Source organism: Heliangelus exortis, chromosome 3 (genome assembly GCF_036169615.1).
Source record: "Heliangelus exortis chromosome 3, bHelExo1.hap1, whole genome shotgun sequence".
Taxonomy (NCBI): domain Eukaryota; kingdom Metazoa; phylum Chordata; class Aves; order Apodiformes; family Trochilidae; genus Heliangelus; species Heliangelus exortis.
The window spans coordinates 20,557,738-20,577,256 of record NC_092424.1 but is presented as its reverse complement, the minus strand read 5'-3'; the positions used below and the strand labels follow the sequence as shown (position 1 = coordinate 20,577,256).

General features: G+C 41.8%; 1 protein-coding gene across 2 annotated transcripts in view; it reads left to right on the top strand.

The window, feature by feature from the left end:
- The first annotated feature begins 2,338 nt into the window (after positions 1-2,338).
- The window catches only part of EML4 (EMAP like 4), a 158,062-nt gene continuing 140,881 nt past the window's right edge, over positions 2,339-19,519 (top strand). For both annotated transcript variants that reach the window (XM_071739514.1, XM_071739509.1), the window contains exon 1: positions 2,339-2,664. In XM_071739514.1, the coding sequence (XP_071595615.1) occupies positions 2,640-2,664 (25 nt within the window). In that variant the 5' untranslated portion in view covers positions 2,339-2,639. The remainder of the gene's footprint in view (positions 2,665-19,519) is intronic.

The window sequence follows — 19,519 nt, the reverse complement described above, 5'->3', positions numbered from 1 at the left end:
ACTAAAATTGTTAAAGATAATAAACACCCTTCCATGTATGTATTTACTGCAGATTTTTTGCTAAAACTCTGATTTTGTATTGTCCATATCAATTACATCTGCTGTCTACACCATAAACACAGCCAATAAATAAATTAACACACCAAACAAACCACACCTAAATTAAGGTAGTATTCAGAACTTAGCTTAGACTGGAGAAGGAAATATAGGAATTTAAAAGCTGGCATTTGCTGTATTTTGTTAACTCCATAGCATTTGCTCTTCAGAAATTCCTAATGTACGAGTCACCCAGGGGTAAACTTCCTTGCATTATAGTTTGCCTAGATATACTCAGTTCCTTAAGTCTACACTGATAAAAGTTTATTTTTTAAATGTTAGTACTAAATTTTGGGTTTTCAACTTGAATACAAACTCATCATGGGTTTGAGGACAACTAGCTTTATCTGCAGCTCTTAAACTTTTTATGTACTTTTGTGAAAGCTCTGCAGGACCCAGCTAATCAAAAGTATTCATTGAACAATTGCAGTAGAAATTAAACACCTAGATCCATGGCACTGTTTTCACCTCTGTGCCTCTGTCTATGAAATAGAGGCAACACTCTACTGACAAACATAGGGATGTTGAGAATAACTCACTGGTGTATTTGAAGGATGGTCCTGCTGAGAGGTTTAGCAGACAGCTGAGCATCCTTGTCACTTTTTTTTTTCCCCATTTCTTTAACAAAACAACATACTAAAGAACACAAGTCCCACCTGAAGAAATTACATAAGGCTCAATTTTAGAGGAAAGAGGCCCTTTGCTAAGGAAGGCTATCCACAGGCTCTAAATTTCCCTAGACACTTCTAGGTAGAGATATCTCTCTGTACTCCAGTGCTTTAGGCATGTTGAAAACTTGTCCTGAGGCAGGTAAAAAATGAGTGTGGGGAGATGGGACTGTAGTGTCTTGTTCTTGCTTTTGTTCATAAACATAAGCATTTTTGAGGGCATTTTGCTGGAATGACCGCAGCACTCTTTTGCTGGAGTTAAAAGACCCTGGAAGAAGCCATTCTACAGCAGCAGATCCCATGAGCAAGTAAGAAGTCTAATACCTGCTAGTAATTAAGACCATAAAGAATAAGAACCATGAGATTTAGTGGCTAATGATGTCCCATTTACAGCAGAGTGACTAAAAGGCATCTCTTTCGACAAGACTACAGGCTGGATGAAGATGGATTGTTGATGTAGTTTGCAGGCAGCCAAATTCATCACTGTGGCAGCTCTTCTGTAGAATTTGCTGGAAAATCTGGTGGAGATTAGGTTTTGATGAAAAGTTTCAAGGTGTTTGCCTCAAATATGAGCAAGAATAAATCTCTTGGGTTTATTTGATATTGCAGATCAGCAAGATAATGATACTTTTGCCCAAGCAGATGGAAGGTGCTTGGGAAATGGGCACTGTTACCATCGTGTCTGTGTTGCTTCTCTTCACCACATTTCTCTTGCATCCTGTTCAACAACATCCACACTGTCATTAGGGGACATTGATGCAAGCACCAGAGATGTGCGCATGAGGCAATTATCCACTTCTCTGTATGGCTACAGCACTGTCACTTGAGTGCAATAAAGGAAAATACTTAGAGCAAAACAGGATGTTGCAACGGGTGCATAGCTTTTCCTGAACAAGGAGGGAACACTGCATCATTAAACTTGATGATCTTGCTTAACATACGAAACACGCTCGCGTAAGAGATGCGATGGTACGCAGCATGGCTGACTTGAATTTCTGGTTTTATTTTCCCTTGTCATCAAGCTCGTGGTTGGAAGTTATAGGAAAGAAACAGCCGGGAGCGCGCCGGCTGGAAAGGGGAAGGGAGGGAGCGCCGATGCGCAGCTATGAGAAACGTAAGGTTACAGAACAGTTCCTCTGGTTTAAGCGCTCGTGATGAAAAACTTTCCCAAACTAATCTGAACGAACGTCTTCAGATTAGTCTAAGAAAATATCTGCTTTGATTGCTGGTATAATGAAATTAAATCGCCCAGTTAACCCTCCCATAAATTGCCCGATCGTACAAACGTAGAGATGTTGCTCCCAAAGGACTTATCCAGGAGATGTTGTGGCCCCCGGCAGACAGCCCATCCTCTCCCCTCCCGGTGGTCCTTCACAACCCTCACTCCCGGCGCAGCACCGGGCGAGCAGCACCGACAGAGCCGCCGGAGCTCAGAACGGGGCGGGGGGAGCGCGGGAGCCCCAGCCATAAGCATCCCGGAGCCGGCTGGTGGCAGGGCCGACCCGCCCGCAGGGGAAGCGGCGGCTGCCAGGGCGGGCGGAGTCGGAAGCACGACAGCACGGGGCGCTGGGGCGGTGCTGGCGGCGGCGGGAGGAGCTCGGCACTCGCTGCCGTGCTGGGGTCGCGGCACAGGGACGGAGCCGGGCAGCGCTGCCGCCAGCCCCGCAGCAGCATTAGGAGGAGGAGCCGCCGGAGCCGCCTCCCGCCGTCGCCGAGTGCGGGGAGCCGCCGGAGCCGCTGCCCCGGGTGGCTCATGAGCGCCGGGCTGCGGCGCCGCCGCCGCTGCCTGTCGCCGCTCCGTTGGTGAATGAACCTGTCCCGGCCGGCGACGGCGGCTTCCCCTCCGGCTGCGGCACCGGCCTCCCCCCAGACAAAATGGACGGTTTCGCCGGGAGTTTGGGTGAGCGGCGGCGGGAAGCGGGAGGGAGCGGGGAAGGACGGGGCCAACGTGCCAGCAGCCGCCCGCCTGCCAGCCCGCCCTGCCGGGGGACACGGGGCTGGGGGCACGCACCTGCGGCGGGCGGGGGTGCCGGCCCCACCGGCCGGGGCTGAGCTGGGCTGTGCCGCGGGGACTGCGCGGGGCCAGGCGGGCCAGCAGGCGGGGGTGCCCTGCGCGGCGGCGGCGCGGTGCCGGCCGGGCCGGTGCGTGCAAACACCCCCGGCGCCGCGGCGGGAGGGGATACCAGCGCGAAATCTGCTCAGCTTCAAACCATCTGTTGCGAGAGCTCCGGCTGCACTTGCCTCCTTTGTTCTTCCCTCGCCGTAGGCTTGCTCTTCCCTAGAGTTAGTTGCTTGGGGTTTGGGCTGTTGTGTACGTTTTTTAAAAAAATATTACTTTATTTTTCGTCCCTGCCTTTTTTGCTCCGGGGGTGGGAGGCGCGCTGGGGCCCGTGTGTCGCAGCGAGAGCCCTGGGAGCGCCTCTGCCGCGGGGTGCTCCGCTGTCCCGGGAAGCGGCGGAGCAGCGCTCCTTCCCTGCCTGCTTCCCTCCCCGTGGCCCAGTCCCGGCCCGCTCGGCGATGCCCGCTTGCACGCCTCGAAACTTGGGAACGGTGACGGAGGAGGGGTGGTGGTGGTGTCGGTGCCCTCTCTTTGGCGGCGCATCCCTCCGTGTGCCCGAGGAGCCCTGCCGGTTCCCTGAGCACCGGGTTCCTCTGCCTGGAGCTGCGCTGCCATCTGAAATATTTATTGCTCGCTTATCCAGATACTCCCAGGGAAGTTTTGTTAAGGCTGCGGCAAATTTACATCAGTTTCTTTTACCCCCCCCCCCCCCCCCCCCAAAAAAAAAAAATCAAGAAAAAAAAAATTCATCAACCTGCTTTCTGAATGATTCAGAGTAGATTGCATGTAGTGTGAAGGCGTCCTGAACGTAAGTGTGAGCTGAAAATGTATCCAAATGTAAGAATTATACAGTGTGTACGTTCCTGTGTATTTTCTGCACATTACAAGCATGATAGATGTCTGACTGTTCACTTTGGGGTGACATTACCTGTTGTGCCTACCTGCCACTTTCCTCCTACACCTTGTGTTTGCTTTCAGCGCCTCTGCATCTATCGCAGACATTTCTTGATTGAACTTGTTCCATCTTTTGTAGCAGAATAAATCCGTGCTTCTAAAAATTAGATTATTTTTACAGCACTCCAGTGAAATCTGTAATAATAGTGAATAGTTCTCAATATTCTGGAAAAATTGACTCATTTAAATACTTCTGAGTGTGATCCTAACCTTTCAGATTTTTGAAATGTCAACTCCAGCATTTTGGGCACCTGTCCAAACCAAACTGGTGCGCTGTAATTAACAAGTATACTTTGGTAGTCTGACCCTGTGCCTGATATACTCTCCTTGCTCAAGTAACTTCCATGATTATTTTTTATCTGACTATCAGAAAGAGACACGGGAAGAAATTGTACAAGGTCTGTTCCCAGTTTCCAGAGGGAAGATAATGCCTGTGGGTGACATATGCAGATGTGCCATGGTTAATATTTATGAACCTCTTCACCCAGTGGTGGAACTGATCACCATATCAAAGGGCACCAGTATGGCTTTTAACTCATGGAAAACTGGCCCCGCTGAGCTTGATATTTAGAAATAGATGGTTTGTGTTAGAAGTGGAAAAAAAAATCTTTATTATTCTGAAATAATAAAGCATCGTTTTCCTGTGGGGGGAGGTTGATTGCCAGGAAATGGCATAGGGCTGGTTGGGTGGCCCAGCACCTTGTGCTGGGGCAATGGTGGGCTCTTTAGAGCATCCAGCTTGCCTCATTAAGGGAGGCTCCATCTGGACCTTTAATTTGTTTCACTGTTTGGTCAGGAAGGCACGGTGATTTCATTAGAATTTAATGAGGATTAAGCTTAGCTCAACCTTTTAAACTGTATATAATGGTATTCACTGTTAGTTGGCCTTTGATTTTGCCTTTTTTGTGTGTGTGTCTGTGTGCATGCACTGATGGGGGTTTTCTGGACTTGGGCTGAGAAGAGGGTATTCCCAGAATATGTAGCTTTGGATGAGGAAACTTTGTGACTTTCTTGCTTTCAGATTTGAATTATGCTTCTCAGCAGCATTGACAAAGATAAGTGAATTGTGCTGAGATATTTTAAAAATATCTCTGACTAAAATCTGATGGCTTGAATTTAATTAGCTGCTGTTAAATGTCTTTTAGGAAGGCCATAAATTAATGCGATTTAGAAAAAAATGTAAGAATTACCTAAAATTATTGTTGGCAAAAACCGTGCTCTCTGCCTGTGCATACTCAACCAGTCAAGCAAGCTTATTAGAGAGCAAGTTGTCCTTTTAATTTTACCTGGAAGGCAAAATGTTATTACAGATCGTGACAGGCAGAAATACCTTCTGATATATCTCTTGCAGTTGAAAATACTTTACACAGCTGCTTTCTTTGGGCTTCCACATCGAAATTTTAGTGAGAATAAGCACATGAAATAAACCATTTTATGTGTAATTTAGAAAATTGTTTTGGTTGTTGGTTTAGTAAATGCTTATGTAGCGCACTACTTAAGACAATACAATTACTGTATAAAGTTAACTCATAATTCATATTTTTTTTTAACTTACACAGCTGAAATAGATATTACTGTACACTTTTGATAAAATACTGAGGTATTTCTCATTTACTTACACTTCAGTACCTTTTGAATACCACCACTAGCAAAGTGGTTTATTGCATCCCATTTACCATCTGAAGTAGGACAGTCATCCCTTTCATTTGAGCGTTTCCAGCATGATGGTGGTCAGAGGAGTCAATGAATTTTGTCCATCTGCTTTTTCAGATGCATCCCTTGAAGTGAAAGAATGTGCTTTTGAATGGGAACAAGAAGTCTGGGAACTTGGGCTCTGTGCCTGGGCTTCTGCCTTGTGCTCTTGCTGAGACAGGAGCACAGCATGGGTGTCTGGCTCAGGCTTTGCCAGGTTCTCTCCTGTGTTAGAGTCCTGATCAAAGCAACCTGGAGACAGCATCTTCAGGGAAGAGAATGCAGTGTTGATTCAACCAGAGCAGTCGAGCAAGAGAGTTCTGCCCAAAAGAAAAGCTCTTTGTGGTGCAAGATGATGCCTTGCATCTCATCCATCCTTGCACACCTGTGAGCCTATGGTGAACTGGTTCAGAGTTAGCCCATCAGAGGCTGCAAGACTGTAGAAGGCTGACAGTTTTGCCAACAATAATTTTAATTTTTACATATCACTCTATTGATTTATGGCCTTCCTACTTGTTTTGGTGGGTTTCTGCCTCAAATGGCTTGTTAGAGAGCAGAAGCATGACAAGCAGTGGGAGAGAAGCAGCAGGAGCTCTCAGCTAAGGGCAGGTGGGACATGGTGACACTGAAATTAGCAGCTTGTAGGTTGGCTTTGCCACACTGTGCAACTGCTGCAGTGTAGAGGGTGGTGTCTTTCCTGGGCCTAAAACATGACTTACTGGTGCAGCTAAAGGGTGTCTCAGAGTGCTGTCTTAATATGAAGCACTTGTCACTGCATCAGTTCTCCATGGCACTTCTTAAGCTGTTCATTTATCTTATTTTCTGTAGGGTTAATTGGCTAAGGTATGGGAACTTTTTGATCCTACTACTTTTAGGTACATGAAGAGTAAGCTACAACCAGCTGCCTTGAGCCTGGTGAGTGATGCCCTTTGGAGGACAGTTTTTCCTTGCTTTTAGCTGTTTCATTGTTATGCCTTCTGAGAAAGTTTCTGCTAATTGAGCTCTGTAACAATAACTCACTGCAAACCAAGATATGGAAGCATTCATCAGATTATGTTAAAAAATTACTACAGCTGTTTCCAAGTTTGTCACCAGCATACGATAACAACTTGGTATAAAACTTTTCAATAGGACTCTCCAGTGGTGAGGTCTGTGGCAGAATAGTAACTCATAAAAACAAATTATGAAGTCTCAGTTTCTGACTTCTAACCATCATTTTTATTCAGCTGTGCCAGATACTCTGAAGCTTAGAAGTAGTCTTTACTGAAAAATTTTCTGTGACTGAAGATATTTTCACAGGTAAATTCAAGTCAATTTTCTGTTGAAGTCTCAGGCAAGCAGATATTTTTTTTTTTTTTTTTTTTTTAATAAAGGGTAGTTTAGCTTGTGCAGGCAAAGGAGAGGAATGAGTAAATGGAGACCAGTGTTTTAGTCTGCTGTTGATGTTACTGGAGAGAGAGCTGGAGAAATATTAAGAAAGATCTGCTTTTTCATTTTGTGTAGGAGGTACATATTGTTCTGTCACTGTCTTACTGTATATGTACTGCTATTAATTGCATGTGTATCAACTACTTATTGGATTGGTGGCATATAGGTAAGTTCCTCAGTTTTTCTTCCCATTTGTTATACTGACTATTGTATAAAAGTTGCTGGAAAGCATTCCTGTTGCGTAGGTACATCGGTTCAGCATCAGAAAACATCGTGAGGCTGTCTTATTGTATGTCCTGCTCTGTATTTGAAGAGCCAACAGGGTCTGCTGAAGCCATGGGTTTGTTAAAAGCCTGTGAGCCTTCTCTAAAGCTCCCAGCAATGCAGGGGCAGGTATGCTGGAGGGGGCAGGAGAGCTGGAGCAGAGAGGATCTTGTGGTCACCAATGCTCTGAGCCCAGGGAGCATGTGTGCACTGTGATTCATCTCTGGCTGGGTTCTATACCGAGAAAAATGAGCATGTGGAATGACTGGCTACAGTGTTGGGGTATTTGTCATTTATTTGGGCTAGAATACGAAGTTTTATGGTTGGCTGTCTAGACTGTAAAAGTGGCTGTGGTGCTACAATGCGATTGCTCATAGTGATGGCGAGTTCGGCTTAATTCCCAGGGCTCTGTTGGTGGGATTGCTGTGTGCTATTGTCAGTGTGCTCGTCGTCTTTAAAAATAAAAACTTTGGCAGGATGTCAGTCTGTCCTGCCTGCAAAGGATGGCCTTGGTTGGTGCCAGGGGTGGTTAAACTGCAGCAGCAAGGAAGGCAGGCTTTTTGCCTGAGAAGCTAAGTGGTGGTCCACCTTCTGCTAAATGGAGCTAGAGTTCATGGGCAGTGAGGAGGAACCCTATGGTCTGTAGCCAGCTGAGAGGCAGAGGATCTTGTATTTAAGAAAAAGAAAAAAATCTTTTTTTTTCTTTTTCTTTCACGGAGCAATTGGCAATATTTAGCCTGATACTGAGTAACACTAGGTTTTGCAAACAAAAAGCGAAGCAATCTCAAACACGAGAGTATCCATTAATAAGACTGTTCTGTCTCTCTTATATACCTGGAATGCTTAGAATTTTTTGCCTCACAGTGTGTTTTTCATGCCCTTTAACTGAATGGTTTTGATATGCGAAGTACATATATCTGACAGGATATTCTCCTGCCTGAAGAATGTACTCTGAAAGGGTTTTTTTCCTGTATTTTATATCATGAGGCTTGTAAGGGGAAAAAGATTGGTGAAGAACTGAGCTCATACAAATCCTCTGAAGAGTCTTGTTTTTGCAAGCAGCATTATTTTGCTAATTGTGCTGTTAGCAATGTGTAGGGTGTTCTGTATGTTACTCCTTGCTCTTCAGAGTAGCTGCTTCCCTTTTTGTGTGGTTTCTGTCTTTAATTGAGATTTATTTTTTCCTTCTCTTTAGGTATTTGCTAAATCTAATCCTTAGTCAATGCAATTTTAAGGCCAAGGATGTTGTTCCTGTTTTACCCACATATAATGTAATAGGAAGGGTGTTAGAGGGAAATTAATTTTATAGCACATAGCGTGTATGATGACACTGCAAGTCTCTCTGCTCTTGCTGGTGTTGAACGTTCATATGTTTAGGATGTGAGAATCACCTGATAAAACAACTTTTTCTAAGCTTCACTAGCTTCCTTTTCAGTAAATCTTTCTGTGGTTACTTGCGAGCTCAGGTGGAGCCACTGCTTGCCCTGTTTTTCCTCTTTGTAAACAGGTGAGCACAGGTACCAACAATTTAAAGAGGAGTCGTTTGCCTTTTTTTCTTCATCTGCTTGTTGAAATAGATGCAGAATTTTGGTTTTCTACGCTTTTCTTTCCTTGGGTGCTGAAGGATGGGTGAGTTTTGAGTTGTCTTTAGGAAACGTGTGAAGTCAGATGTGAAAAGGTTGTGTTGATGGCCGGGCTTGCAGGCTGAGCTGATAATTCAGGCAGTAGCAGTAAATGGGTGGTGCTGCTGGAGGGGTGGGATGTGAAGAGAGACACTAGAGACATTAAAGGCCTGAGTTTATTGCTAAATCTTGGAACATATGAAATGTTTTTCTCTTCTGGTTTTGCTATTTTTTTTTCCTTCCTCTTTTTTGTTTTTTTTTTTCTCCCTCCGTTCCAATCTCCTTTTTTTTTTTCTAATTTTTCTCGGTGAATATTACAATATTCTTCCTGAGCTCTCAGCACTAAGAGTTCTTACTGGGTTGGATGAACTATTTTTTTATTAGGATTTTTGATTGTTTTGCTTCTCAGTGGGTTGCCTCTTCTGCTTCCTTAATAGTTTCAGCCTAACTTGTTTACTAAATGTAATGTAATGCCTTGATATTCTTTAACTCCTGATTTCCTGACAACTTTTCTGATGTTCTATTTGAGTATGATGCTCTGCTCTTCATGAAAATGCTGTTCATTGGGAAAGGATTTTTTTTTTTTAAACAAGTGTTGGAAAATCCAGTTCCTTTCTTGGTGATGATCTACTCTGCCTTTCTGTCCCATCTAAAGGTGTGGATTGCATGCTCTTGCAGCTTTTAACCAAAATAATTCTAAGTGCAAATCTTACTGTAGGAGTAGGCTTACTGTTTGTATTAAAATGAGCTTTCTTTAGCTTTCTGGAGCTGCTTGTAAATGTCTTAAGCATAATAAAAACGTAGTGGAAATTGCAAGAGACAGAAGCTACATAGTTATGCTCCGTGAGGAATTAGGATGCATTTTGGAGAGGTGCAATTACCTTGCATTTCAAATGTTGTTTTAAATTAAAGAAAAATACTCACTGTTGTCTCTCTCCTGATTCTCTCATTTTCATTAAATCTCAGCCTGTAGCTGTGAATGTAGCTTTCCAGCCTGGAACTGGTTCCTACTTCTCTTGCCAGTTTCCTGGGTCTTTAAAGAAAAAAAAAAATGTGAAGGGGGCATCTGTAACCAAATTGTTTTATATTTGAATGTATTTTGTTCTTGTATAAACAGTTTTAACACATCAAGCTAAACTGTCAGGCTTTCGTAGTAATACTCTGGAAAAATTTGGGTTTGAAACCCAGTGGATAAATTCAAGACATAAATGCTTCTAAGCCCCAGATTTGGCCCCCTAGAGGGACACTATAAATTAGTTTGGACTAGAAATGTGGTTTAGTTAAAGTAAATGAAAATGCTTTTTCATGAGAACTTTGTAATTTCGAAGACAAAGGATCGGATTTTTTTATTCTGAATTAAGAATACAAAAGCGAGAAAATATCTGTTAGGAAGAAGGATTTATATTTGCTGTCCAAACACAAGAAGTAATGATGTCACCAATTTTTATTGTTTTTTTAATGAAATTATGACATAAGGGTAATAGGAATTGTTTTGAAATGCGTAATTGCAGATAGCTGCTGAGGTGAGCAAGCGCTCATAGGCATAACTGAATTAACAGTCCCCAATATACGTAAAACGAAGGGCAGAACTCTTAGTTTGCTTACAGTTTACTGTCTAGTACATTTTTTTCCTCTCCTGAGAACAAAGGAAAAGTGTTGCTTTTATGTCAGGGTTCTAGCAAGCTTTGCAAACCAGCAACAGTAGGGTGGGCTGTGGTTTGTTTCCTTCCCCTCTCGTTCACAGCCACAAGCAGACCATGCCATTTTCTGAAGAGCCTTCCTGTTGTGTGCATTATATGAATCTTTAGTTAATTAGGCCCCCTGAATTTCGTTGTCAAGTGCTGCTTGTAAATGGCAGAACAAAGCCAAGAGTTTCTCTTGCAGGTTCAGTTCTGGAGGATGAACATCAACTCTGAAATCTAACCATGTTTTTTCAACTGGTATTATACATCTTATGGTGCTTCTGGCTTTTATAACTAACAGACAAATTTTGGAATGGCTTGTAATTGTAGGCTTAATAGTTTAGGTAGGGCATGGTTCAGCTAATTCCTTTCCAGTAGCAGTAGATACAGGAAACACGGCCATGTGGAATGGAAAGAAATGTGTTGCTGTTAAGAGATTTTCTCTGGTTTGATGTAGCTATAATGAAATCTTGCTTTGAGTTGGAGCAGTTCTGAGATGATTGCTACATAGGAACCTCCGGCCTTCCCTGTGAGAAAGGTCCACTTCACATGTGTTAATGTGTATTACAACTGCTATGGTTTGAGGCTTTTTTGGATGCACTTTGAATGGAATTTCAGGAGAGCATTTCTGAAAAATGTGCTTCTTGGTGTGGAAAGGAGGAACCTTCATCAGTAGGAACTGCAATCACCTCCTCTCCCAATGTGTACTGTGCAAGTGCCATCAGAGAGATCTAGGAGGAAATCGGTGGTTTGTGGGGCTGTAATGCTTGCTTTCTGAAACCTAAACATGTCTGTTGAACTCATGAGGCAAGGGGGGACAAATTCTTTGCCATTTTAATGGGATAAGCATTAAAGAGCTCCAAGTCTCTACTGACAGGTTTGCACCAGCTGTAATAAGCTCATCTTTGGGAAAGTTTTAGACTTGCATGCATTGGGATTGGTGATGGGAAGGATTTCTGCCTCTCTGTTTTGTAAACACTTGTCATGTGGTATGGCATTTATCCATGAAAAATGATATGACGTATTTAAGAAAGATGACTTGCTGGCAGTGCTGTTTTCCAGATTTGGATTTTTGGTTGTATTTTCTATAATTTGTGGTATCTGAATATTTTCTGAGATGATTGGAGGGGTGGCTAGCATAGATAAGGCAGCAGTTAGGCTGTGACCGTATTAACAATCTGCTTGTTCTTTGCCTGCCACAGTTCTTGGACTGAATCCTCGTTAGAGGAGTGAATTTCTATATTCACAGTAATTATAAGTTGCAGACAGACACAGGGGAATGCTTGGGAGCTTTTTTTTTTTTTTTTTTTTCCCTTAAAAATGTGTTGCTCTGGGTGGTTGCTGTTTCTATCTTTAAACACTTTTGTTTTAATTTTTTTTTCCTCCCCGCTCTTTTTCCTCCTCGTGTGGAGAATACAGTTAATTTCTGTGGCATCAAGCTTTTCAGTACTAGGTGGTTTAGATGCAAAATAAAATAGATCTAAATTTGCAACCTGCAAATTTATAAACTCTGTTTAGAAGAACCACAGCCAAGAACAGAAAACAATCCAACTTCATTCCTATTGTGGAAAATATATACTAGAAGCTTTGTTAATGTCAAATCTAATTCTGAAATAGAATTCCAATTTTCATTCTTAGATGCCAAACCTGTAGATGTTAATAGTTGTTAGTTCTGTAAACTCTGTTGTAGAGTCAAGCCTTTGTTGTGAGTTACATTGTGTGGAAAGTACCTATTTGTAGTTGATAACTGTAAATATAGGCTGTAAGTCCTCAAAGACTTCAGTGTTCTGAAAGCCTTATTAATACTATGTGCTGGTATTGGAGAGAGGAAGTGGGAAAGATGTTGGTGCAGGTTAAGGGACTTACCTATGCCAGGTAATTGGCATTAATTACTTCTTTAGATCTGCTAGGTATATAGAGGGTACAGCTCAGGGGGGTGGGAACCTACCCCTGTCCTGGTCTTTTGAGCATAACAATTTAATATACTTAGATTTAATATTTGCAAGAATTGTACTGTAAGAGGAGGTGGCTGTTGCTACGGTGTTGCATGCCCTTTTGGGCTTGTAGACCAAACAGCTTTGTCTCTGTGGGTCTTGCAATTATTTGGGATGTGTTTTAAAAAAATTAAATAATGTTTTTGAGAAGAACTTGATGTGTGGTTTTACTTTTCACTTTATTGCTGTTTAAGCAGAGAAATGGGATCCTGTGCTTTGGTGTATCAGTAAACATCCTACTAGAAGTCTATTTAAAAAAATATTTCCAGTCTAAATCCTAATCCTATGTGGCTTTTTTGTTTCTTTCTCTGTGGTAGGCCAGAAATGGTTTCTGTAGTACCACCATGCTAGTTTTCCCATACCTGATTTTTGCAGTAGAACTACTGACCCTTTCCTAAAGTGAGAGTTCAGAGTTGTGGTCCAGGTGGCTGTGTTGCCTTGTACCTCGCTGGCAACTGGAATTCCAGCCCTGAGAGGGATAGGGCAGACAGAGGCTGGGTTGAATCCATAGGGGGCTCTGCAGTCCTTTTGTGGTGGTGCTTGTGAACCTTTAAGAAGTGCTGAGGATGCTGGCTGGAGGAGTGAAAGGTACACAGAGGGTCTCTTCTGTGCAAATGTATTTCCTCACTAACTTTGGTGTGGAGATATTCCAGCTGTGGACATCAGTTTGGCAGTTGTTAACAATCTTTGGTCTCAGTGTACTGTAGAATGGTTTCTTTTGGGTTAAATATCCTGGGATGCAGTAGCAAATGCCGAAAATGTGGTATGCTTGGAGGAACCTTTTGTTGCATTTTCTTTGAGACAATTTGTCAGTGAGTTGTATGGTGTTGGGTGGGACTTAATCTGGCATCCAGTTTTCAGGATGGGGATGAGAGGTGTGTTTTTTATATCAAGTCATTTGAGTTTTTAACAGATTTTTGATCCATAATTTTGTACATGTGTGCCAAGCCTCTGGTTTTGCTGCAAAGGAAGTGTTTATGTATGTGCATGCATGGGTATTATGCTCTGCTCTTAGAGGAGTATGGGTTTTGCAGAGTACATAAATATCATATAGTCAAATATTGAAGTGGTCATCTGTCTGGACCATGAAGAATGTAAACTGTTTACTCCTTGGTTAAGTTATGTCAAAACACATGCATGCAAAGTTTGCAAGCTGTGCAAGCAGCAAACAGTGTCTCTGCCCCTGTACCTGCAGAAAGCCTTAAAGCTTAATGTGCAACTTGTCCCTGAAGATGGCTGGAGCCGTGGGAAGGAGGGGGGGTTCTGAGCTGATGGGTGAGCCCTTCTGTACCTGTGTGCTCTGGACCTGGGACCTGAAAGAAATTGTTTTGTGAGAGGAAGGAAATTGCTTAGTGCATTGGGTGAGAGAAGGTCTCCAAGTGAAGTGTGAATGTGCAGCTTCCCACTCCACAGGGATCACTCACCATTTTTTCCTATTGCTTTTACAGGAGGCTTGAACCTTTGATGCCCCTGTATTTGGTCCATTTCCTTCCTTCCTGTTTTAAGTTGTAGTGAAGTGTGGGCCACCAAAGAGTTAGATATCTGTCCTTTTAACTTTATGAATTGTAAACTATGAAGTTTAAATTCTAGCTATGTGGAATTCAGTAGTTAAAAAAAAATTCCTGTTAGTGTTGATCGAGCAGAGATTTTACCTGAAGGAGTCCCTGATCTTGTCCTTGTCCTGATCCAACTCTCTGACTTTCCTCATCTGGGTGCACCCCAAACTGTACAAGTTCAGAGTATGGGCTGGGGAAAGGTAAAGAGGGGAGGTGATGTCTGTGCTGCCAGGTGGGACTTGGTTGTTTTTTTCTGCTTCCCCTCTTTCTCCAGCATGTCTAAGTACTCTGATTTGAAACCTTCAGAAATGTGAAAATTGGAACTCCTCTCCATGTGCTCTTTGGGTAGCAGTTCAGTTATTGTCTAGCTAAATAATAAAGGTGTGTATGTAGAGGTTCTTGCTGACATGCTTTTAATTACTTGTTGTTTACTTATTATTTCCTGTAGAAATTCCAATTTCCTCTTCTTACAGCCATAGCAGCTTTACCAGCAGAAGTGCTCTCACTTGGCTGCTGTTTGTGTGAATTAATGGCAACATTTGCTGTTTACTTTTTGTAGACATCAAAGAAATGTTTTTCAAAGGTATCATAAAATGACACAGGGAGTTGCAAGAAAGCAAAAGGGAATGGACAATAACACATACATAGAGTGTTTTCAGAGCAGAGCATGGATTGTATTTGTCAGTGTATGTGTGTTGTTTGGTCTGCCTTTTAGCCTTTAGTCGAAGTTAAATTAAACAGATAAAAATTAAACATATTTTTGTTTCATGAACTAGTTGGGAAGGTTCCATACTTTGTTGTGTGCATATGTATTCTGCCACCCTCCTCCCCTGTGTGCCCCTCTTATTTAAAGGGACCACAGTCTGGCCTTTTTATTTCATAACTGAACATTTTGAAGAATGGTAGTGTCTGGCATTTTTGGCTGCATCTACAAAAGGGCTTTTTGTCTTCTACAAAAAGTGCATAAAATCAATATGTTTTTGATATTACTGGTTCTCATTGATCTTATGCATTGTAGTATGTATTTTATTTTTGGAAAATTTCAAGCTAAACTTTAAAGGTGGCTTTTTTCTTCTTTGCCTTATTGCAGTTCACAGGTCTTTTGCGTATAATGTACAGATATAAAACCAAATACTTTCAAAGTTAAACTAATTAGCAGGTAAAAAAAGAAATCTTTAATAGAAAGCAGTAAATTGTTTAAGATGAACAAGAAGCTACATTTTGGTGTACAACTCTTCTGTACTATCATGTGATCTTTATGAAAAAGGTGTAGGGCTGATGTCATACAAGAATTGCCTGTTCACTCAACTCTTCTTCATCAGCTTAATTACTGTTATGGATCCTTTGAGTTTCAGTACTGGCTGTACAGCCTCAGGTACTGGCTTCTGCTTTTGATCTGCATCATTCTCTGTTATGGAACAGGGGCACTGAAACAACCATTTCATCGTAATTCTCATCATCTATTTCATCAGCTTTGATGTGTATGCGTTAATGTCCCCTCTTCTGTGCAGTGCATAGTATGGATTGTATCCAATATTTTCCTCTGATCTCCACGAGAAGTGGCTGGTTGGTGGCCATGTGCTGCTTGTGAGCACCATGATGCTGGGCAGCAGAGCAAGGTCCCTGCTGGGGCTTGAGGTAACCCATGTGGGGAGAGGGTGAACTCTTGAGGGGTTGCTCAAAGTGAAAACCACCATGCACAAGTGGTCCTAGGCTATGTCTAGGGAAGCTGGAGTTGGGTTGTATGACAGCAGACTTCTGTTTGTATGAGACAGAGAATATTAATCACTGGATAAGAAATACAGTTTTGGCTTTCAGTGAGCAAGGAGCTTCATAGTAGGGAAGAGAAAGGCAGATATCTGTCTCTGGAAGAAAGGTCTGATTAGAGGCAGAAGGAGCCACCCTCGGCTACTCTCTGGGCAGTGTCCCTGGGATGCTGACTGACAGGCTGGGATGCTGACTGACAGGCTGGGATGCTGACTGACAGGCTGGGATGCTGACTGACAGGCTGCCACTGGCTGGAGCCATGCTCTGCACAGCAGCTCCTCTTTCCTTCTGATGTATTAGGCTGCCACACTATAGCCTCCACACTATAAATATCTACATTTTCCAAAATTTTAGAGTTTTGAAGAATTTCCTCTGCCCCTCCGCAGCATAGTATCTATATGGATGTTTTGTTGTGTGATTTTTTTTTTTGTTTACTAAAAAACTTCTGTTCCTTCAGGGATACTTTTTTCCACTGACTGCCATTTAACTCCATGTTTCTGATGAAAAATTCTTGAGGTGGGTCCTGACTATTCTTGCTGTTGGCTGCCAAAGCTACACTCTAATCCTTGAAGAGCAGGCAGGGAAAGGCGATGATGGTCCTACCAGCATGCTTGACAGCATGTTAACAGAAAGCTGGTCTTTGCAATCTTCCTTTGCTCTGCTGCTGGAGAATGAAGGGAATTGGAGCTGACATAGGCTTTACATTTCTTTTTCTACATTAAAAATAAATAAATTGTGAAATGACGAGGCCTGTGGATTTGTTAGTCCCAGCTGGTGGCTGCACTCTTCTCCCTGCCCTGGCATAGGCTCCCCAACAGCATGTCCCTGACCTCATGGTGCTGGTGGAATGAAATAATCCCTCTAACCTTGGGATCTTCTATTTATCAAAATCTGATGGTGCACAATGTGGTTCCCATGCTTTCCTACTATGCTCTTGTTTATTGGGGGATATTTTATGTCATGTCATTCCTTTTCCAAACGGTGTTCTCTTCAGATGCTGACTTTGAATGGTTTCAGCATTATAAAAGCAATTTAGCTGTCAATACCCTCAAAGTGGAAAACTGAATCATGTTGATGCTCTGAGAACTTGTTGCTGGCCCATTTCCAGGGAGCTTGAGCAAGGCGGTGGTGTTGCTGCTACACTGCCATTCTGGCTGTTCTGTTTAATTAAGGATGTTCCCTCTGTTCTCTTCTAACAAGAACTATCCCTCTCATCTAATACCATGGTTATCATATGGCTTTTTTTTTTTGCTTTCCCCCCTTCCCTTCTTTGAATTGTGGTGTTTATTCAGTAAAAAAGCAAGATTTCCCTACTTTCAGTAATACTGAAAGTAGGCAAATGTTGGGCTTTTTTGTAGAGACAGTTTACTCGCAGTTTAGTGAACCAACAAAATATTTTGTTGATGTTTGTAAATTGTATTCCTAGAGTTCCTGAAAATTCTTACATTGTTGTTGTGAGCTTTGAATTTTTTTCCTTTTTTTTTTAAAAATTCTGTAGAATGATTAAGATGACTTTTTACTATGGAAGTACTAGCCAAATTGGTTTTGCAAATCAGAACAATGCTTCTTTATCATATGAAAGCTAATTCCATTTTAAAACAATTTGTAGTGCAGAAGCTTTTTTTCTACTGTGAGGTACATCCCACTTCCTTGTTAATCATTATGGTTTGATTATTTTGTTTGATGTGACTCATTTTTCCAAGGACTTTTATTGCATCAATTACACACGTACATCAGGAAGCCGAGACGGAAGTGCAGCATCAGATCACCAAAGTTTCTCTGCCGGCTTTATAGCTAATATTTATGTTTTGTGGAATTAAAGTTAATGATTTCTTGTTGCATGTTCTGTCTCACAAGAGCATTATGTATTGTGTCTGCTTTATCACCAATAATATTTTTTTTTTTTTTTTTTTTGAACCCAGATGGGTCAACATAATTAGTAGGAAACTTACCTTTGGTTTTGAAATTCAAACACGCAGTTGTACTTAAGTACTTTCTTGTGCTGCTCCTTTTGGTGATCTAGGAAATGACCTGCAGTAGCCATATGAAATAGTTATAATTATTAAGACATTTTGCATCTCTGCTGTTAGGTATTGTGATCTCTTTGGTGCCATCTATGTTTTTCTACAGTTATTTTGGTTTCCTCTTTGGGCTCCCTTAAGAGTAAGCCATAGGGAGGAGCTCTGGATCTAGCACTTAAGCTACTTTGTATCTACAAGAAAAAGCTCAGTTTTCCTTTTTTAGGCAGCATTTAAAGTCCTCCAGCAGGTTGTTGTTCCTGTTTGTATGAAAACATTAGGAAAACTGTGGGCGTGGGCAAACCAGATGGACTCAAGTTCTGGCTGCCTTCTCAGTACCTTCCCTCCTTGGCCCATGGGCGATGCGCTGCTGCCTTCAGGGCCCTGCGCTGCTCCATGTGTGTAAGCTCCGTGGCACGGTACTGGCCCGTGCTGGACCCAGTCTGGAGGTAGCATTAGGCTCTGTCATCATGTCATCTCCAAGATATTGCTGTTTTTTTGGACCAAACAAACCCCAACCTTGAATGCAGCCATATGGTATTTTTGTCCCATTTGATTACCATTATTTGCCTAGCTGTCCGTGTTAAGGATGTTATGCGTATGTTCCAGATGAGAAAATGTATTTTAATTTGGCTTTACTGTTGCTTTGTGCTAAAAGAAAAAATAGCCAACCTAATTTAATCTCTTAGTATGTTTATATTTTAAAGAAATACCCTCAAATTATTGAATTAATAACCTGAACTTAATATTTCATTTACAAGACCAGATTGAAAGCCCTGTATCCTAAAGCTCTAGTCTGTTGTGGTACAACTAATTATAAGTGAGGCAAATAAGTTGGATTACAGAATTCTTCTACATTAGAATATATGTGCCTTTGACTAATTCCAGACAGAAGGTTTCTGGTTTATAATTCATTATTTTTTATTTAATTTCCTCAGATTATTTTTTTTAACAGGTCAGTCTATAGGCCTGTATTACAAGCAGAAGAATATAAAGGAATACATTTGGATTGCTAGGTGTATAGATCTAAACTTTTCACCTATTTCTTCTCCCCTTCCATCCCTCAACACTCTGGCTGTATAGCTAAGTTATCACGAATATGTCAGGTTTAGATTGATTGTAGACACCTTTATGTATATTATCATTATGCAGTTTGTAAGTGATCACGCTATACTGTGTGATTATTCTTTTGATAGGTATTTTTAAGAAGCATATTCAGATCCTTATCAAGAGCTTTCCCATAGTGAATGTGAAACCTTTCAAATAAAAAAGGTAAATATTTAAGAAAGTTACAAACCTCTGAAGACAATGTTACAATGGGAATTGTTTTGCAACCCTGGCTCTCGCTGCCAACATTACTGCATCCTGCAACTGCTTTTGAAGGAAACTTAATCTGAGAGCTCACCAGCTTGTTCTCTTTAATGACTCCCTTCTAAAAATAAAAATAAAAATGAAAAACAAATGAGTAAATAAATGAGTACTTTGTGTTCATTTAATAATTTTTGAAGACCCTTTTGCTACAAAGGGAATCTTAGAAAAAGGCATATTGGTTCATGTTGTCAAAGGCCATGATTAAATATCCTGTCTCAGTTAATTGCAGCTGCACTGTCCTGGTAAGATGAGGAAAATGCAATTTTAGGTTACAGTTAATGAAGTCTTAATTGTATTCCTGTATTTGAGGTTGCTTAGAACTCCCTTGCTTTATAGTCACCCTCCAGT